This window comes from Thalassophryne amazonica, chromosome 4, assembly GCF_902500255.1.
Source record: "Thalassophryne amazonica chromosome 4, fThaAma1.1, whole genome shotgun sequence".
NCBI classification, from domain to species: Eukaryota; Metazoa; Chordata; class Actinopteri; order Batrachoidiformes; family Batrachoididae; genus Thalassophryne; species Thalassophryne amazonica.
This window is the reverse complement of record NC_047106.1, coordinates 133,143,650-133,165,342: the sequence shown is the minus strand read 5'-3', so window position 1 is coordinate 133,165,342 and position 21,693 is coordinate 133,143,650. Positions and strand designations below refer to the sequence as shown.

At 41.1% G+C, this 21,693-nt stretch overlaps 1 protein-coding gene across 1 annotated transcript in view; it reads right to left on the bottom strand.

The window, feature by feature from the left end:
• Nucleotides 1-1,859: 1,859 nt before the first annotated feature.
• LOC117508768 (cytochrome P450 2F3) overlaps nucleotides 1,860-21,693 on the bottom strand; it is a 54,246-nt gene continuing 34,412 nt past the window's right edge. Inside the window, exons 6-9 of the mRNA XM_034168598.1 lie at nucleotides 5,524-5,665; nucleotides 5,260-5,447; nucleotides 5,034-5,175; nucleotides 1,860-2,059 (exon numbers count right to left, since the gene is read on the bottom strand). Of these exons, the coding sequence (XP_034024489.1) occupies nucleotides 1,878-2,059; nucleotides 5,034-5,175; nucleotides 5,260-5,447; nucleotides 5,524-5,665 (654 nt within the window). The 3' untranslated portion in view covers nucleotides 1,860-1,877. The remainder of the gene's footprint in view (nucleotides 2,060-5,033; nucleotides 5,176-5,259; nucleotides 5,448-5,523; nucleotides 5,666-21,693) is intronic.

The window sequence follows — 21,693 nt, the reverse complement described above, 5'->3', positions numbered from 1 at the left end:
TGAGAAGCTGCGTTGTGCATGCAAGTCTGTCGGCCTCCAAATCCGTACTGCCTACGTACGGATTTGTGCTGCTTTGAATCCGTACTGAGGCAGTGCTCACAACGTGTGTCATCTGCACTGCTGGTGAATCCGCAGCCTGACCGCAGCGAAAGTTCTGCATGCACTAAAACCTCTACGGCGTGTCTGTGTGTCTGCATGCTCCTAAATTCGTACTGAGGCAGTACTTACGACATACGGATCTCCAAATTTAGCCCACGTTTTTGCAAGTAGACTGCATGCACGTGCAAGTACGGCGGGTTGTGACCACGGCTTTAGTTTAATACTTTCCTGACATAATTTAATGTCATTTAATTTTACTGGCTCGATATCCAGGTCAAAATGTCATTTTTTTACACGTATTTTGTGAGCATTGTTCAGTCACATTGAAAATGCATTAACATCCGAGAACTTCATCAATACTTCGCCCAGTTAGGAGACGTCATGTCACTGACCATGAAGGGACGTTTTCGTTTCAAAGAAAAAAAAATATTATATACAGATAACAGGGTTCTAGCTAGGATAAAATTTTAGCGCAGTGGTAATGTTGAGGGAGCGAAGCAAACGGGGGGTGCGGAAGGGGGGAAGCTTTTGAAAATTCAAAGTAAAAATTGGCCATTCTCGGGGTACCCAAAGGGAAAAAGCCAGGTACAACAGCCCGAGTCCCTTCATCATGCCCAGAAGACTGGGGAAGTTTGATGAGTGGGCAATCTCATTCTGGGTTTACCAGTACATGGCCCTCAGTGAGGCAGTCGGAGTCCGTGGACATTTTAAGTCAAGACTTAAAACCTATTTTTATTCTCTTTCTTATGAGTAGTTTTTATTTTGTTATGTTTTATTCTTTTACTTCTGTTTTTAATTAGGTATTTGAATTTTTTTATTTTTATTTATTTAAATTTTTTTTATGTTGAACTGTTGTGTGAGGCACCTTGAGATGGCTTTGTTGTAATTTGGCGCTTTATAAGCTGATTAAATTGAAATTGAACAACATTTTATTGAGTCTTAAAGTAAATAAATATGAAATTGGTTACTGGATCCTTAAACTCTGGACATAATAAACTCTACATGGTGGATCCTTGATCTCTGTACATAAACAGAAATCAAATCTGTTAGTTTTTGTCAAAAGCATTTCCTTTCAGACGTTATTATTGGCATGAATGTATTTCCATATCTATGAGCTGAGCTCTTGCAGATGTGCTGCAGGTCAGGTTTATAAAGAATGCAAGACGTCTCATTTTGGGAGGAAAAAACATTTTAGTCGATTGTAGTTTATTGTCTGTCTTTATTGTCTTGTGATATTTTAATAGCTTTCAGAGGGGTTAAGAAGCAGACTTACCGCTTCTGAAGAGCAGCGAATCAACGAGCCACGAGCCATTGAATCGAAGTATTGCTTCGATTCACATACATACATACATATATCGAAGCATTGATTCGATTCATGCTTCAAACTGGAGTCGCGCTGCAGAAACGGTTGATTACAGACGCTGTATTGAAAATAAGCGTAACTGTCCAAAATTATAGCGTAACGGGCCGTAACGCAAGTTTGCACTAGCTAGAACCCTGGATAATATCATAAAATGCATTAAAATTGTAATCCTGCGAAGTAATCCCCATTTTTACTAAATATACCTGTAATCTGAATATGTCTTTTTTCTGTAACTGTAGCGGAATACAGTTACCTTTTTGTTGTATCCTAATTACATAACGCCATTACATGTATTCCGTTACTCCCCAAGCCTGTTGATAGTTGTGTTTGTACATCTTATTCCTTAATTTTCTACTACATAGTAATACAAAGTACCAGCACACACATGTTCTACTGAAAGTTCCAGATGTTCAGTTCATCGGGGCGTGGCTAGTAACTCATATCTGCGCGGCACATTAGCAAAGCTGCTGTACGCTGGCATGAGACTGATGCTGTCGGGACCTCCGGAGCAAGAAAAGGTGAAGTGCTGCAGCAGTGCAACCAGAAAGATAAAAAGCTCCATACGAGCCAGAGATTCTCCAACACAGGATCTCTTTCCTGAAAAACAAAAAATAATCCCAAAAGCACTGCATAAGAAAATGATTATTGAGTAATGCCAGCAAAAAAGAATCCATGCATTACTTTTCTGTCATATCACATATATAAAACAGAGGTGACATTTCATGTTTTGTGAGGTCAGCTTCAATCAATCAATCAATTTTTTTATATAGCGCCAAATCACAACAAACAGTTGCGCCAAGGCGCTTTATATTGTAAGGCAAGGCCATACAATAATTATGTAAACCCCAACGGTCAAAACGACCCCCTGTGAGCAAGCACTTGGCTACAGTGGGAAGGAAAAACTCCCTTTTAACAGGAAGAAACCTCCAGCAGAACCAGGCTCAGGGAGGGGCAGTCTTCTGCTGGGACTGGTTGGGGCTGAGGGAGAGAACCAGGAAAAAGACATGCTGTGGAGAGGAGCACAGATCGATCACTAATGATTAAATGCAGAGTGGTGCATACAGAGCAAAAAGAGAAAGAAACAGTGCATCATGGGAACCCCCCAGCAGTCTACGTCTATAGCAGCATAAATAAGGGATGGTTCAGGGTCACCTGATCCAGCCCTAACTATAAGCTTTAGCAAAAAGGAAAGTTTAAGCCTAATCTTAAAAGTAGAGAGGGTGTCTGTCTCCCTGATCTGAATTGGGAGCTGGTTCCACAGGAGAGGAGCCTGAAAGCTGAAGGCTCTGCCTCCCATTCTACTCTTACAAACCCTAGGAACTACAAGTAAGCCTGCAGTCTGAGAGCGAAGTGCTGTATTGGGGTGATATGGTACTATGAGGTCTCTAAGATAAGATGGGACCTGATTATCCAAAACCTTATAAGTAAGAAGAAGAATTTTAAATTCTATTCTAGAATTAACAGGAAGCCAATGAAGAGAGGCCAATATGGGTGAGATATGCTCTCTCCTTCTAGTCCCCGTCAGTACTCTAGCTGCAGCATTTTGAATTAACTGAAGACTTTTTAGGGAACTTTTAGGACAACCTGATAATAATGAATTACAATAGTCCAGCCTAGAGGAAATAAATGCATGAATTAGTTTTTCAGCATCACTCTGAGACAAGACCTTTCTGATTTTAGAGATATTGCGTAAATGCAAAAAAAGCAGTCCTACATATTTGTTTAATATGCACTTTGAATGACATATCCTGATCAAAAATGACTCCAAGATTTCTCACAGTATTACTAGAGGTCAGGGTAATGCCATCCAGAGTAAGGATCTGGTTAGACACCATGTTTCTAAGATTTGTGGGGCCAAGTACAATAACTTCAGTTTTATCTGAGTTTAAAAGCAGGAAATTAGAGGTCATCCATGTCTTTATGTCTATAAGACAATCCTGCAGTTTAGCTAATTGGTGTGTGTCCTCTGGCTTCATGGATAGATAAAGCTGGGTATCATCTGCGTAACAATGAAAATTTAAGCAATACCGTCTAATAATACTACTTAATAATATACATCCATTCCTGCATTTAAGGCCTGTAACACATTCCAAAAAATAGCTTGGACAGGGCCATTTATTCTCAATGTAAAGATTAAATCATCACCTTTACAGCCTATTTTCTTGAGAAAAGTCAGGGGATGGACACCTGACCATTTCCAAGACACTGAATATGTCTTGGACTTCATTTACATCAATCATTAAGAAATATGGTGAATCTGTCAGGTAAGCAGTTCTCACAACATGAGTGACCATGCTGGAAGAAGACTAGCGAGGGAAGCCCAGACACCCATTACAACTCTGAAGGAGTCACAGACATCTCTGCTTGTGGTTGGAGAAACTGTGCATAGTGCAACCTTTGTCTTTGGCATCATTATTTAAACAGATTCATGATGAAGAGGTATACAGGAGGATTTTCTTTGAAAAAACAAGTCTCAATTTCTTCATTGGAACTCTATAGCTCATCCATAGCAATCCAACCACTAGGAGCAGTGGGCAGCCAGTAGTCTGGCACCCAGAGACCAACTCAGAGACGCTGCCTTGGTCAGGGACAGAGAAAGGAGCAGACCCTAAATGAGCATGTTTTTGATTGTGGGAGGAAACTGGAGTGCCCGGAGGAAACCCACACAGACACAGGGACACAATGCAAACTCCACACAGAAAGGGCGGGAAGCGATCCCACAACTTTCTTGCTGTGCTGCCATTAGTATTATTATAATACCCAAAAAAGTCTTTAAAATCTTTCTTTCTGGCAGCACAGTGGCTTAGTGGTTGGCAGTGGTGCGTCACAGCAAGAAGGTCGTGGGATCGCTTCCCGCCCTTTCTGTGTTGTAGTTTGCATGTTCTCCCCGTGTCTGTGTGGGTTTCCTTTGGGCACTCGGGTTTCCTCCCACAATCAAAAACATGCTTATTTAGGGTCTGCTCCTTTCTCTGCCCCTGAGCAAGGCAGCGTCTCTACATCTGGAGTTGGTCACAGGGCGCCAGACTGTGGAGGCCCACTGCTCCTAGTGGTTGGATTATGTCTAACTGTACTAATAAGGATGAGTTAAATGCAGAGGACAAATTTTGTTGTATATGTACAATGACAGTAAAGGCTCTTCTTCTTCAAAAGTGATTTTTTTTTCCAAAAGGGTGGGGATTCTGACTAAGAGTCTCATGTATTCATGTGGAAAGTGCTACCTGACTTGTTGTTAGAAACGCATTACATTCATCAACCAACAGAAACAGTCTTGGCTCATATGTGAAGTGAAACAGAGCATAAATATGCCAATTTCTGTATTGTGTCACTGCTGATATCATAGCAGCAAGCATGGATAGAGTGGTGGCTGTTAGTGCTGTCACCACACTTATGAAATGGAATGAGACAGAATGCAGACTGATCTGTGTAACTTGTGTTGTTATATCCAATGCTTTCCATTAAAAATGCCTAGATCCAGCCCGATTCTGATCTCTATGTTTAGATCAGTAGAACCCTATTTTGTAGTAATTGGTGCATTTCTTGATGTTTGTGAGTGAACTGTAACGTGTAGTACCTGCAGAAAATGGCATGAATGCTGGATTCTTCTTAAAGTTTCCGTTTTGGTCAAGGAAGTGCTGGGGGTTATAGGAGAATGGAGCTTCCCACTGACACTTGTCTTTCAGGACAGAGTGTAACATGGGAATAATCACAGTGTTCTGATGGCACAAGACATCACGTAAGTCTTAATTAGCTTTCAACATCTAAGGAGGAGGCTACACTCTGAAAAGAATCCTTTGTACCTTGGGGATTGTGAAACCTTTGAAGGAGATGTCGTGGAGTGCGTAGCGGGGAAGGCCAAAGGGGACAATGTCCAAAAAACGTTGCACCTCATGGATTGCTGCATCTGTGTAGGGCAGGGACTTCCTGTCCTCCATTTTGGGACAATGCTGTTGTCCAATAACAGTATCAATCTCTTTCTGTATTTTCGCTACAGAACACAAAGAGCCAGAACGTGAACACACTCCTGCTTTCATGAATGTCACCAGATGGACAATATGACCTACCCTGTAACTCGGGGTATTTGATCAGCACACTGAGGGCATATCTGATGGTTGAACTTGTGGTTTCAGTTCCTGCAAGGAAGAGGTTCATCACTGTAGATAACAAGTTCTCATAGTGGAACTCAGTTGATGGATTGTCCTTTTCCTGAAAAGAAATTGCTACAGTTATCAAAAATTCACTTACTACTTGATACAGACATGCTGAAATAGACATTCTGCTACCAGTGTAAAACAATGAAATTTCAACAGCAATGTCAACCTACACTATGGTGTGTGTGTGTGTGTGTGTGTGTGTGTGTGTGTGTGTGTGTGTGTGTGTGTGTGGTGGTGGTGGTGGTTGGGGGGGGGGGGGGGGGTGGGTTCCATTATGTGGTGCAGAGCTTTTGAAAATTTGAGGGCAAAATGGGGCATTCTGAGGCTTCATAAAGGACTGGAACAACAATAGCCAAGACCACAGCCATGATCTGAAAAGGGGGGGGGGGTCTTTTTTGGTAAAAGTGATGTTTTGTCAGCAGGGGGTCTGGTAAATTTTGGGATTTTGATGTCCTTGGTGATGCATTCTGGAGCGTTTTGCTGACTATCCCCTGACCCCAATTTATTTGTACTGCTTAGTTTTCACCTTTTCTTTGCCTTTACCCCAAATTGATATCACAACCTAAATGTTTGTTTGATAATATTACTATCAATCAATCAATATTAATTTCTGTAGCCCTTTACAGCAGCCAGGCGGTGTCCAAAGTGTTTTACAGCAGAATCAAGGAACAAGAATTCACAAAAACAAGCATACAATAGAGTTAAAAAGGCACATAGAAACAAAATGCGTCACAACGCCAACAGGTGTTAAAAGCTATTTTACATGAATAAGTCTTGAGCTTTGATTTAAAAAGTGCTGGGTCAGAAATAGCACATAAATCGGGATGTAACTTGTTCCAAAGTCTGGGTTCAGCTACAATCCCAATTCCAATGAAGTTGGGATGTTGTGTAAAATGTAAATAAAAACAGAATACAATGATATGCAAATCCTCTTCAACCTATATTCAATTGAATACACCACAAAGACAAGATATTTAATGTTCAAACTGATAAGACTTTATTATTTTTGTGCAAATATTTGCTCATTTTGAAATGGATGCCTGCAACACGTTTCAAAAAAGCTGGGACAGTGGTATGTTTACCACTGTGTTACATCACCTTTCCTTCTATCCATCCATCCATCCATCCATTTTCTTCCGCTTTATCCGGAGTCGGTTCGCGGGGGCAGCAGCTCAAGCAAAGCCGCCCAGACCTCCCGATCCACACACACCTCCCCCCAACGTGTTCCCAAGCCAGCCGAGAGATGTAGTCCCTCCAGCATGTCCTGGGTCTTCCCCGGGGCCTCCTCCCAATGGGGCGTGCCCGGAACACCTCTCCAGCGAGGCGTCCAGGGGGCATCCGGAAAAGATGCCCGAGCCACCTCAACTGACTCCTTTCAACGTGGAGGGGCAGCGGCTCGACTCCGAGCTCCTCCCGAGTGACCGAGCTCCTCACCCTATCTCTAAGGGATGCCCAGCCACCCTGCGGAGGAAACCCATCTCGGCCGCTTGTACTCGCGAAAGGAAAGGTCGCGAGTACAAGCGACCTTTCCTTCTAACAACACTCAATAAGCATTTGGGAACTGAGGACACTAAAGGTTGAACCTTTGTAGGTGGAATTCTTTTTAATTCTTGCTTGATGTACAGCTTCAGTTGTCCAACAGTCCGGGGTCTCCATTGTCATATTTTGCGCTTCATAATGCACCACACATTTTCAATGGGTGACAGGTCTGGACTGCAGGCAGGCCAGTCTAGTACTCTTTTACTACGAAGCCTCGCTGTTGTAACATGTGCAGAATGTGTCTTGGCATTGTCTTGCTGAAATAAGCAGGGACATCCCTGAAAAAGACGTTGCTTGGATGGCAGAATGTGTTGCTCCAAAACCTGGATGTACCTTTCAGCATTGATGGTGCCATCACAGGTGTGTAAGTTGCCCATGCCATGGGCACTAACACACCCCCATACCATCACAGATGCTGGCTTTTGAACTTTCGCTCGTAACAATCTGGATGGTTTTTTTCCTCTTTTGTCCAGAGGACACGAAGTCCATGATTTCCAAAAACAATTTGAAATGTGGACACATCAGACCACAGCATACTTTTCCACTTTGTGTCTGTCCATTTCAAATGAACTCGGGCCCAGAGAAGGCGGTGGTGTTTCTGGATGTTGTTGATGTATAGCTTTCACTTTGCATGGTAGAGTTTTAACTTGCACTTGTAGATGTAGCAACGAACTGTGTTAAGTGACAATGGTTTTCTGAAGTGTTCCTGAGGCCATGTGGTAAGATCCTTTACACAATGATGTCGGTTTTTAATGCAGTGCTGCCTGAGGGATCGAAGGTCACGGGCATTCACTGTTGGTTTTGCCTTGCCACTTACGCACAGAAAGTTCTCCAGATTCTCTGAATCTTCTGATTATATTATGGACTGTAGATGATGGAATCCCTAAATTCCTTGCAGTTGAACATTGAAAAACATTGTTCTTTAACTGTTGGACTATTTTTTCATGCAGTTGGTCACAAAGTGGTGATCCTCACCCAGTCTTTGCTTGTGAACGGCTGAGACTTTTGGGGATGCTCCTTTTATACCCAATCATGACACTCGCAATTAGTGTCCTCAGTTCCCAAATACTTATTGAGTGTTGTTAGAAGGAAAGGTGATGTAACACAGTGGTAAATATACCACTGTCCCACCTTTTTGGACTGTGTTACAGGCATCAATTTCAAAATGAGCAGATATTTGCACAAAAACAATAAAGTTTATCAGTTTGAACATTAAATACCTTGTCTTTGTGGTGTATTCAATTGAATATAGGTTGAAGAGGATTTGCATATCATTGTATTCTGTTTTTATTTACATTTTACACAATGTCCCAACTTCACTGTAATTGGGGTTGTACAACAGAAGCATGATTGCCCCAGAGTTTATATTTTGACCTCAGAACATAGACCAAATTTCCTTGATTAAATGTCTGACCTTAAATACTCAGCTGGAAAAAAATAAACACCTGTCTTTAATAAGCGCCGGACTTGATTAAAGGCTGGGTCGCTTATGTTAGCTGCCAGACGTCTCTGCCTGACTGATTATCTGTGTGAGCAGTCGCGGGTCCAAATGGCAGCCTCCTGTTCCAGTGCGTTTGCTGATGTACAATATACTGATAATTTGAGTCCTGAAGGCGCAAATCCTTCTACCAGTGATGTTTGCTTGCCTCTACTGGTGGTTGGCTCTCACTGCGGTATTGTATCACTTCCTGTTCCGGAGCACAGCGGTGTTTTGCTGTATCTGTTAGCTGTTTAATCTGCGCAGTTAGATTGATCTAGTTATCTAGATAACGATTTGTTTCCCAGTGTAATCTTCACGTGCCTTAACTAAAGCACTCCTTCTGCTGAATCACCTCTAAATTATTTACACATTATTCACTTTGCGTGTTTTTAGGAATCCGCGAGCTTAGCGCAGCTACTAGCTCTTAGCCGATTTAGCATGGCGGCTTCTCCTGTCTCTCCCGCACTTTTCTGCTCTGGGTGTGAAATGTTTAGTTATTCCTCGGCCTCCTTTAGCAGTAACAGTACTTGTAATAAGTGTAGCTTATTCATAGCTTTGGAGGCCAGGCTGGGCGAATTGGAGACTCGGCTCCACACCGTGGAAAATTCTCCAGCTAGCCAGGCCCCTGTAGTCGGTGCGGACCAAGGTAGCTTAGCCGCCATTAGTTCCCCTCTGGCAGATCCCGAGCAGCCGGGAAAGCAGGCCGACTGGGTGACTGTGAGGAGGAAGTGTAGTTCTAAACAGAAGCCCCGTGTACACCACCAACCCGTTCACATTTCTAACCGTTTTTCCCCACTCGACGACACACCCGTTGAGGATCAAACTCTGGTTATTGGCGACTCTGTTTTGAGAAATGTGAAGTTAGCGACACCAGCAACCATAGTCAATTGTCTTCCGGGGGCCAGAGCAGGCGACATTGAAGGAAATTTGAAACTGCTGGCTAAGGCTAAGCATAAATTTGGTAAGATTGCAATTCACGTCGGCAGTAATGACACCCGGTTACGCCAATCGGAGGTCACTAAAATTAACATTGAATTGGTGTGTATTGTGTATTGTGTATTGTACATGTTTAGCCGCATGTTCTCCTTGAATTGCTGGCTGTCTGAGTGGTGTCCAAAAAATGAGGTGGGCTTCATAGATAATTGGCAAAGCTTCTGGGGAAAACCTGGTCTTGTTAGGAGAGACGACATCCATCCCACTTTGGATGGAGCAGCTCTCATTTCTAGAAATCTGGCCAATTTTCTTAAATCCTCCAAACCGTGACTATCCAGGGTTGGGACCAGGAAGCAGAGTTGTAGTCTTACACACCTCTCTGCAGCTTCTCTCCCCCTGCCATCCCCTCATTACCCCATCCCCGTAGAGACGGTGCCTGCTCCCAGACTACCAATAACCAGCAAAAATCTATTAAGCATAAAAATTAAAAAGAAAAAATAATATAGCACCTTCAACTGCACCACAGACTAAAACAGTTAAATGTGGGTCTATTAAACATTAGGTCTCTCTCTTCTAAGTCCCTGTTGGTAAATGATATAATAATTGATCAACATATTGATTTATTCTGCCTTACAGAAACCTGGTTACAGCAGGATGAATATGTTAGTTTAAATGAGTCAACACCCCCGAGTCACACTAACTGTCAGAATGCTCGTAGCACGGGCCGGGGCGGAGGATTAGCAGCAATCTTCCATTCCAGCTTATTAATTAATCAAAAACCCAGACAGAGCTTTAATTCATTGAAAGCTGACTCTTAGTCTTGTCCATCCAAATTGGAAGTCCCAAAAACCAGTTTTATTTGTTATTATTTATCGTCCACCTGGTCATTACTGTGAGTTTCTCTGTGAATTTTCAGACCTTTTGTCTGACTTAGTGCTTAGCTCAGATAAGATAATTATAGTGGGCGATTTTAACATCCACACAGATGCTGAGAATGACAGCCTCAACACTGCATTTAATCTATTATTAGACTCTATTGGCTTTGCTCAAAAAGTAAATGAGTCCACCCACCACTTTAATCATATCTTAGATCTTGTTCTGACTTATGGTATGGAAATAGAAGACTTAACAGTATTCCCTGAAAACTCCCTTCTGTCTGATCATTTCTTAATAACATTTACATTTACTCTGATGGACTACCCAGCAGTGGGGAATAAGTTTCATTACACTAGAAGTCTTTCAGAAAGCGCTGTAACTAGGTTTAAGGATATGATTCCTTCTTTATGTTCTCTAATGTCATATACCAACACAGAGCAGAGTAGCTACCAAACTCTGTAAGTGAGATAGAGTATCTCGTCAATAGTTTTACATCCTCATTGAAGACAACTTTGGATGCTGTAGCTCCTCTGAAAAAGAGAGCTTTAAATCAGAAGTGCCTGACTCCGTGGTATAACTCACAAACTCGTAGCTTAAAGCAGATAACCCGTAAGTTGGAGAGGAAAATGGCGTCTCACTAATTTAGAAGATCTTCACTTAGCCTGGAAAAAGAGTCTGTTGCTCTATAAAAAAGCCCTTCGTAAAGCTAGGACATCTTCTACTCATCACTAATTGAAGAAAATAAGAACAACCCCAGGTTTCTTTTCAGCACTGTAGCCAGGCTGACAAAGAGTCAGAGCTCTATTGAGCTGAGTATTCCATTAACTTTAACTAGTAATGACTTCATGACTTTCTTTGCTAACAAAATTTTAACTATTAGAGAAAAAATTACTCATAACCATCCCAAAGACGTATCATTATATTTGGCTGCTTTCAGTGATGCCGGTATTTGGTTAGACTCTTTCTCTCCGATTGTTCTGTCTGAGTTATTTTCATTAGTTACTTCATCCAAACCATCAACATGTCTATTAGACCCCATTCCTACCAGGCTGCTCAAGGAAGCCCTACCATTATTTAATGCTTCGATCTTAAATATGATCAATCTATCTTTGTTAGTTGGCTATGTACCACAGGCTTTTAAGGTGGCAGTAATTAAACCATTACTTAAAAAGCCATCACTTGACCCAGCTATCTTAGCTAATTATAGGCCAATCTCCAACCTTCCTTTTCTCTCATAAATTCTTGAAAGGGTAGTTGTAAAACAGCTAACTGATCATCTGCAGAGGAATGGTCTATTTGAAGAGTTTCAGTCAGGTTTTAGAATTCATCATAGTACAGAAACAGCATTAGTGAAGGTTACAAATGATCTTCTTATGGCCTCGGACAGTGGACGCATGTCTGTGCTTGTTCTGTTAGACCTCAGTGCTGCTTTTGATACTGTTGACCATAAAATTTTATTACAGAGATTAGAGCATGCCATAGGTATTAAAGGCACTGCGCTGCGGTGGTTTGAATCATATTTGTCTAATAGATTACAATTTGTTCATGTAAATGGGGAATCTTCTTCACAGACTAAGTTAATTATGGAGTTCCACAAGGTTCTGTGCTAGGACCAATTTTATTCACTTTATACATGCTTCCCTTAGGCAGTATTATTAGACGGTATTGCTTAATTTTCATTGTTACGCAGATGATACCCAGCTTTATCTATCCATGAAGCCAGAGGACACACACCAATTAGCTAAACTGCAGGATTGTCCTTACAGACATAAAGACATGGATGACCTCTAATTTCCTGCTTTTAAACTCAGATAAAACTGAAGTTATTGTACTTGGCCCCACAAATCTTAGAAACATGGTGTCTAACCAGATCCTTACTCTGGATGGCATTACCCTGACCTCTAGTAATACTGTGAGAAATCTTGGAGTAATTTTTGATCAGGATATGTCATTCAAAGCGCATATTAAACAAATATGTAGGACTGCTTTTTTGCATTTACGCAATATCTCTAAAATTAGAAAGGTCTTGTCTCAGAGTGATGCTGAAAAACTAATTCATGCATTTATTTCCTCTAGGCTGGACTATTGTAATTCATTATTATCAGGTTGTCCTAAAAGTTCCCTAAAAAGCCTTCAGTTAATTCAAATGCTGCAGCTAGAGTACTAACGGGGACTAGAAGGAGAGAGCATATCTCACCCATATGGGCCTCTCTTCATTGGCTTCCTGTTAATTCTAGAATAGAATTTAAAATTCTTCTTCTTACTTATAAGGTTTTGAATAATCAGGTCCCATCTTATCTTAGGGACCTCGTAGTACCATATCACCCCAATAGAGCGCTTCGCTCTCAGACTGCAGGCTTACTTGTAGTTCCTAGGGTTTGTAAGAGTAGAATGGGAGGCAGAGCCTTCAGCTTTCAGGCTCCTCTCCTGTGGAACCAGCTCCCAATTCAGATCAGGGAGACAGACACCCTCTCTACTTTTAAGATTAGGCTTAAAACTTTCCTTTTGCTAAAGCTTATAGTTAGGGCTGGATCAGGTGACCCTGAACCATCCTTAGTTATTCTGCTATAGACGTAGACTGCTGGGGGGTTCCCATGATGCACTGTTTCTTTCTCTTTTTGCTCTGTATGCACCACTCTGCATTTAATCATTAGTGATTGATCTCTGCTCCCCTCCACAGCATGTCTTTTTCCTGGTTCTCTCCCTCAGCCCCAACCAGTCCCAGCAGAAGACTGCCCCTCCCTGAGCCTGGTTCTGCTGGAGGTTTCTTCCTGTTAAAAGGGAGTTTTTCCTTCCCACTGTAGCCAAGTGCTTGCTCACAGGGGGTCGTTTTGACCGTTGGGGTTTTACATAATTATTGTATGGCTTTGCCTTACAATATAAAGCGCCTTGGGGCAACTGTTTGTTGTGATTTGGCGCTATATAAAAAAAAAAATTGATTGATTGATTGATTGATGTTCACGACTCACCGATTATCGCCTCGTTTCTGCTTAAAATGGCCTCATTTCTGTTTTAAACTGACTTTAGAATGATTTAAGAGATTTTACTTTGTCATCAGGTGGTTAATAATCACATTATTCCCTTTGATCACTTTGGGTGTAGAGAGACTCAGACGTGCTGCTGGGGTCCCAAGTGACGCATGTGTAGTGAAGGCAGGGTTGACCAATGTTGTGGGGAGGAGCGTTCATTCTCATAGACACGCGTGATGAGTATTGGTATGTTACTTGGATCTTCTTGTTTAACCCCGTGTCTTTTGGTTGTGCGTTTTCTTTTGTGATTTTTCCTCTGTGTGTTCTGCCACCTGCTCCATCCTTTTTATCCTGTTTGTGTGTTTCCACCCTCTGCCCGCATCCTGATTGTGCTCGTTATTGGGACTCGGGTTAGGTTTTTTTCATTGTGGGTTTTGGATTGTGTTTTCACGTGTGTCTGACAAGAATAAATCACCTGTGTTTTTTCATTACACCCTCTCTGGTTACTGCCTGCATTCGTGGATTTGCTTTAACATGACCTTTGTCTACTGCCTCTCCGCTCACAGCAAACACAGAAACCTGAGTTAATGACTTTGCTGTCAACCTCACCTGTTTCAGTGACTGCTGGTGAGTTTGAAGATGCTTCCTGCTCCAAGCTTGCATCTCTGTGTGTGCAAATCAACCAGCAGTGGCACCTTCTGTAAAGACTGTGAATCGAGCCTTACTTCAAGGTTAGGCAAGAACTTGTCGGTGAAGGACAACATACTGTTTCAGGGGTCACGCCTGGTTATACTGGTCTCATTGCTTTAGCACTTGAAGGCCATCGAGGCATTGTGCAGACAAACATCAGTTGCACGAGCTGTTTTTCTTCCCTGGTTTGGATGCACTGGTACGCTCTGAGATATCACTGTGTCAAAGGTTGGACAAGTCAGCAAAGGTGTTTGAGGCACCGCTGCAGTCTCCACCTCTACCTGAAGCCCTCTGGAGTAAGCTGGGCATAGATATCATTGGGCCCTTCGAAACTGCAAATTTGCGATCGCCCTCGCTGATTATTGCTCAAAATGCCTCAAAGTTGCTTTTGCATCAACTGTTACCACTGGAACAGTATTCTGATTCCTTAGTAATATCTTCAGCCACTATGGTAACCCAACATCCATAGTCATACATAACAGGCCACAATTTACAGCTGCTGCATTCTCCTCAGTCCTCAGGGATCGAGGCATCGCTCACATCCGTTCCTCTCTGTGCCCCCCATCTGTGCAATCGAGAGGTTCATCAGAGTCCTCAAAGGCTACATCTAAGCTGCCATCATCCAAAACAAACCTTGGAAAGGTGTGACAACTGAGTTTCTCCAAGCATACTGTACCACACCTCATGCCATGACCACCATCTTACTATTTGAACTGTTGCATTGGCTGCAAGATGAGAACTAAGATCAACATTCTCACTCCTCCGGCTGTGACAGCTCATGATAATGGTGTGAGAGGCAGAGTGTCGCTTCACCAGTCCCACGTGAAACGATACTGTGATGCAAAACAGGGAGCTTGCACTCCATTCCTTCAGAGAAGGGGATAGAGTGCAGGTGTGAAAACTGGTGCCTGCTCCAAAGGGACATCAGGGATTCTCTGTATCCACTGAGATCAAAAAGCAAGTGGGTCCTACCACCTGCATCTTGGACGATGGGAAAACCTGGAAAGCTTCCTATCTGGCTTTGGTTCCTGGTGGACTTCCCAACTTCTCAGCTCAGCCAAAAACTGGCCAAAGAATAAAAAACTATCCTGCCACAGCACACACTATGAGTCTTAACAGAAACAAAATGAATGTTCTCACGGTAATCTTTGTCTGAATATAACTGATTCTGTTGGAATCACACAGGCAGTCGAGTGTGAAAATGCTGCTCAGTTACAGGAAGACATGAGCACACTTGTTAAAGGTTACATTGTGATTTTGTCTAGGTACTTTCAAAACATGACAGGTTAACGATGTTACCTTTTTATGTTAAACTGACCTGTTATGGTCTTCTGAAACAGTTGATAGATGTATTTTATGCTAATGCCGATGCTAATTAATTACCATGTATATGGCGTTTTCAATGTTAAAGTTAGCATTAAGCTGCTGGCATTTCAGCATGTTTTTGCATTTGTTTTCTGTATAATAATTAATGGCTCATCACTTAGAAAACAGGCGTTTTTATCTTCAAATGGTGAAAAAATGAAAAAACGAAAAAGAGCTCTTTTGTGTGAAAACCTCAGGAAGACCAAAAACAAAGCTCCAAGGCACTCTGTGAAAATTGAATTAAAACGCCTTTATTGTGGCATGGCTATATAATTAAAATATGCACCAACGCGTAGGCCACCAAGGCCATGCTGGGCTGAAATGCCGAAATGCCGAAACTCTTTTTAATTAAATTTTCACAGAGTGCCTTGGAGCACTCTGTGAAAAACTGTCAGGAAAACTGTTCGTTACAGTTTTCCTGACATCTGATATAATACACTACATTGCTCTGTTTGTAACTAGGGATCATGTCCTTAGGGTGAACTAATTTCTGTCTCAAGGTGTTAACCGGTTTAAAGTAAACTGGGATTTTGTGCTGTCTGAAGATCCTCTGTAGTTTTTCCCCTACTCCTGCTAAATAAGGGAGAGACACTCCTCTTCTTCTTGTCTCCGTCTCCTGTCTATCTGGTCTCTTTGTTCTCTGGGACTTCTGCACTTTGTCCAGGGACCATCGTGGGTACCCACATACTGTGAGGGCTTTCCGGATACGTTGTTGTTCTTTAGCCCTTCCCTTTGCAGTTGTGGGCACCTGTAGGGCTCTGTGTTGAAGCGTCCTGATCACCCCGAGCTTGTGTTCAAGGGGGTGGTTTGAGCCAAAGAGCAGATATTGGTCAGTGTGAGTGGGTTTTCTGTAAACCTCTGTCTGGAGCTGCCTGTTCTCTCCAATCGTAACATCACAGTCCAAGAAGGCTAAATGGTTGTTTCTGGCATCCTCACGTGTGAACTTGATATTGCCGTCCACCGAGTTGATGTGTTCTGTAAAGTCCTCAACTTGCTGTTGCTTGATTTTAACCCATGTGTCATCAACATATCTGAACCAGTGACTGGGAGAGATACACGTGAAAGACGTCAAGGCTGTCTTCTCCACTCGCTCCATGTACAGATTGGCCACAATGGGGGATACCGGAGACCCCATCGCACAACCATGAATCGGTCTGTAGTAATTCCCCCTAAACAGGAAATACGTGGTGTTGAGACAGATGTCCAAGAGTTGGCAGATGTGGTCTGGTGTGAGTTTGGTCCTTTCAAGTAGAGACACATCCTCCAGCAGTCTCTGCCTCACAGCTGAGACGGCCTCAGCAGTGGGGATGCAGGTGAACAACGATGTCACATCAAATGACACCATAGTTTCATCTGCCTTATACAGATAATGTTGCGCATATAATGAGTCAGGCTACAGTTTTTGATTTAGGTTTTATGGTTAACTGGTTATGCTAATTGCTCATTTGCAGCAACAAAAATACCTATTTTTCACCATATATTTTATAACATTTATATGTTTCAATGTTGTTTTATGCCAACTCAGCACTTTGATAAATCAATGTCATTTGAAATAATTATTTTTGTTCTTTATTATAAACTGTTTTACTCTTTATTATTTTATATTTCAACAGCCAAGGGACATCTGATGATTTGTTGATTTTCAAGTATTTTAAGTTTTCAAATAATGTTCTGTTGTTAAATAAAGTGATGGAAGGAGAGAAAAATTGTTTCCTTGGCACATTTTCAAAAATTTACCCGCTAATCCGATTAATCGATTAATCGTGTTGAAACCCCATCAGATTCATTGATGATCCAAATAATCGTTTGTTGCAGCCCTAAAGGGTACCAAAAGGTTTAACTAAGAAGTTTCATAATGGGGGAAGCAATGGGCCCTCTTGTGGCCTACGCTTGGCTGGGCTGATAGTCCACCCCCTCTCTCCCATCCTTACCTTCTCCACCTTCGTTGGTGGAGGTAAATATTAACTTTTTTGTTTGTTTGTTTGTTTTTTCCAGTAGCAAACCAAGTTTTCAGGTTCAGGACTGATTTAATTTTGGTCAGAGAACTACAAATGGTTCCCTCTTTGTTGAAAAATCCTACAAGCGAAAATTTGGAAAATACAGTAATAAAAAAATTTATAGTGGCCTGTACTGAACTACATGAGTTAATATGGCACCACCTAGGAAGACAGATAAATTGGAGGAAGACATGGAGGAGATAAAGTCCTCATTAAACCATATTTCAAAAGACGTGTCCAATTTAGACAAATTGATGGAGATCAAGGAGCTCCAAAATCTTGTTAAAGAAAAGGACAAGATTATTAAGAAACTTGAGCAATGGGTGGATGAACTTGAACAATATTCTAGAAAAGATGATGTTATAATAACTGGTTTGGAAACAAAACATCGGTCGTACGCGAGGGTGGTGGATTCTGGTGGAGCCAGTGGGGAGGATGCACCACCTGAAGAACTACAAACACTAGAACAGCAAGTTACAAATTTTTTATATCAAAAAGGTGTTGTCATACATCAAGATACTATACCAGACTGTCACACAATTCCATCCAAAGACAGTAAAAATAAACTACCTAATATTATAATACGATTTACAAGCAGAAAATACAAAAATGAATTATTAAGACAGGCAAAGAATCTGAAAGGAACAAATGTCTATATAAATGAGCATCTAACGAAAAAAAAAAATGCAGATATTGCCAGGGAAGTAAGACTATTAAAAAAACAGAAACACATTGTTGCTACATGGGTCTGGAACTGTAGGGTTTGGATTAGAGTGAAAGAAGGAACAAAGGGTATACAAATCAGAGACATGGAGGACCTTACAAAGTACAGACCTGAGTAGACAAATAAATATGACGTCAGTTGGTAGTATGACCAACAAAAAAATCAGATCAAATATGGAAACAGATGATAAAATATATGACATAGACACCAATATTGATGAAAGTATATTTGACTTGACTACATTTGGTTGTATTATATGGAAAAACAGTTAAATAGTGACAAAAATTACTGAAGATACCCTGTCACTCATACATATAAACATCCGAAGCTTGTACTGTAAAATGTCAAAAATAAAAGATTATTTAAACCAATTTAAAAATAGATTCAGCATTGTTGCAATCACAGAATCTTGGCTTAAAAATGACCTCATGGCTGATGTTCAAATGGAGGGATATGAGTTATATTTTGTAAATAGAAGAGATAAAAAAAGGCGGAGGTATTGCTTTGTACATAAAAACAGATCTGACATGTAAAATTGTAGAAGAAATGACAATTATAGATGATGTCATAGAAATTGTAACAGTGGAAATTGTACATGAAACATCTAAAAATATTCAAATCAGTTGTGTATACAGAGCACCAGACTCTTGTGTTGTGAAATTTACACATAAAATAATAGAATTATTCCATCAAATCAAAAACAAAACGCTCTTTATGTGTGGAGACTTTAATGTTAATGTGGAAAGCTCCGGTTGCCAAAGAGTAAGTGATTTTGTGAATTCAATGAATAGCTTGGGTTTATTCCCTTTGATAACAAAACCAACCAGAATTACATCGCAAAGTGCAACTGTAATTGACAATATATTCACAAATAGAATAGATGAAATTATTAAGAATGGGATATTGATGACAGATCTTAGTGATCATTTACCAGTTTTTTCAATATTTAAATATAAAAATAGGTACAAAAAAAACTGTTATGAACTTTAAAAGAGATAAGTCATTAAAAGCCTTAGAGGCATTAAATTATGATCTTAAAAATCAAAATTGGGAAGAAGTTTATGTTGGTGATGTTAATGTACCATATAATTCATTTATTAAAATACTGATGAAATCATATAATAAAAATTGTAAATTAATAAAAACTAGTAAGAAAAGAGTAAATAAACCATGGCTGACTAAGGGAATAAAAAAACGCTTGTGTAAAGAAAAACTATTTATATAGGTGCTTTTTAAAAATGCAAACAAAGGAAACACAGATACAAAAAATATAAAAATAAACTATTGACAATAATTAGGAAACAAAAATATTATTATAGTGAACAATTGAGTAAGAGTACAATCAATCAATTCAATCAATTTTTTTATATAGCGCCAAATCACAACAAACAGTTGCCCCAAGGCGCTTTATATTGTAAGGCAAGGCCATACAATAATTATGTAAAACCCCAACGGTCAAAATGACCCCCTGTGAGCAAGCACTTGGCTACAGTGGGAAGGAAAAACTCCCTTTTAACAGGAAGAAACCTCCAGCAGAACCAGGCTCAGGGAGGGGCAGTCTTCTGCTGGGACTGGTTGGGGCTGAGGGAGAGAACCAGGAAAAAGACATGCTGTGGAGGGGAGCAGAGATCGATCACTAATGATTAAATGCAGAGTGGTGCATACAGAGCAAAAAGAGAAAGAAACAGTGCTGTTAAAGATTTTATATATATATATATATATATATATATATATATATATATATATATATATATATATATATATATATATTATTATTATCACTGTTAAACATTTGTTCCTTTGTCTTTGTTCTGATGAAACGTTATTGAGCTGTTTTGCACCTGTCTTAACGCAACCCTGAGAATGTACTTGTTATTATTACACTGATAGCTCAACTTTGTTTTTGTAGCCACTAACGACTGGGAGTGAAGCATGCTGGGGTCAGGCTGAACTGGGAGTGAAGAGATGGAGGTTGTTTTTGACTGTTGTAAATTTATGACCTTGTCTTGTGCAGTACAGGAACAGTCCAAGCAGATGAAGAACAGATGATAAGTACAACAGACGAGCCTGCAAGAATAGGATGTGCTGACCTCCATTGATAAGATTAAACAAAAGTTTCTCCACGCAGCTGCAATCATTAGTATACGTGCCATAAGATGTTCTGTTTTACGGGAAGAAACTTGTCTTGCAATGTTTCCCCCCACCCTTAGGACAAGTTTCACAATGTGGGTAGGGCTTTCTCCTAATAAAAAGAGTGAGCATGCACAGCAGTCCTCAGTGCTTTCAGTGGTACTACGTGTACGGACTGTCTGCACTCCTCGCGAGCTAAATTTGACTTTCTGTCTCACTGGTGTTTCTTGACTCTGTTTGTCTTGTTAAAGGTTTTAAGAATGTTTGGAGGAGAAAATACCCAACATTGACTGGGGGCTCGTCCGGGATCTCAACAACACCGGAGGTGTCCGGCGGAGGTCGTCAAGTCCAGACGTAAATCCTTGGCCAAGGTCCGATCGATTGATCGTGTCTGCAATTGTCGACCGCCGTTGGCATCGTCTGGTTGACGAGATTTTCCCGAAGAAGACAGACAGGAGGTCGAGTCAGTGAGTAGAATTTCTTTGTAACAGTACTGAGTGAGTGGTGATCAGATCACATAAAACAGTTAAACTCCGTAAGCGATGGCGTGGAATCGTCTGTTAATGTAACACAGTTAAACTCCGCGGGGAGGGCGGACTCCTCTATGGTAGCGAGGAACGCACGTAGTTAAATTCCGAAGGAGAGAACGGACTCCTCTGTTTTAATACGTAAAGGAAATACCGGGTAGAAATACGTGCACAGTGAAATACGTGCACAGTGAAAAGGCAGTTAAATCTCGCAGGGACGGTGGAGTCCCCTAATGCAGGACATTAGTTAAATTCCACGGGAGGGCGAGCTCCCCTGGCCTAAGAATACGCGTACGGTTATTAAAAGTGTTTCTATGTATTTGTGTAAATAAAATAACTGTGTGAAAGTGTAATACTTTGGACAAAGTAAGTGACAACCGTGTGTGGAAGCAGAGGCAAGTGATTCCGCTTCCTACGGGGAGGTGAAAGGAATCAACCACACGACGGACTGTTAATTGTCACGTCCAAAGAAAGTGAAAACTTCAGATTTAGAACACCCTAGGTGTGCCCCCGTCTGAAGTCCAAATTATAACAAAGAATAATAAAAATGGGGGGAAAGACGTCTAAGAAAATTTATCAACTGACGACTGGAAATTTATGGAAGCAAAAAATCCAAAGACAACAAAGAAATTGGAGACCTGGATTAATAAACATGACTTTGACGGACGACTAAACTTGACCAGTATTCAGAAGTTGAAGGAGAAGCTGGAAAAAGAACATAAAGGTGATGAGAAAAAGAAGCAGAAAATAGGAGCAGACTTAGTGGCATTTTGGGAGGAAGAGGCGCAGAGCAGACAGAAAGGAGCAGAGAAGAGGAGGGTGGAAAAAGAAAGGGAAAAGAAAGGGGAAG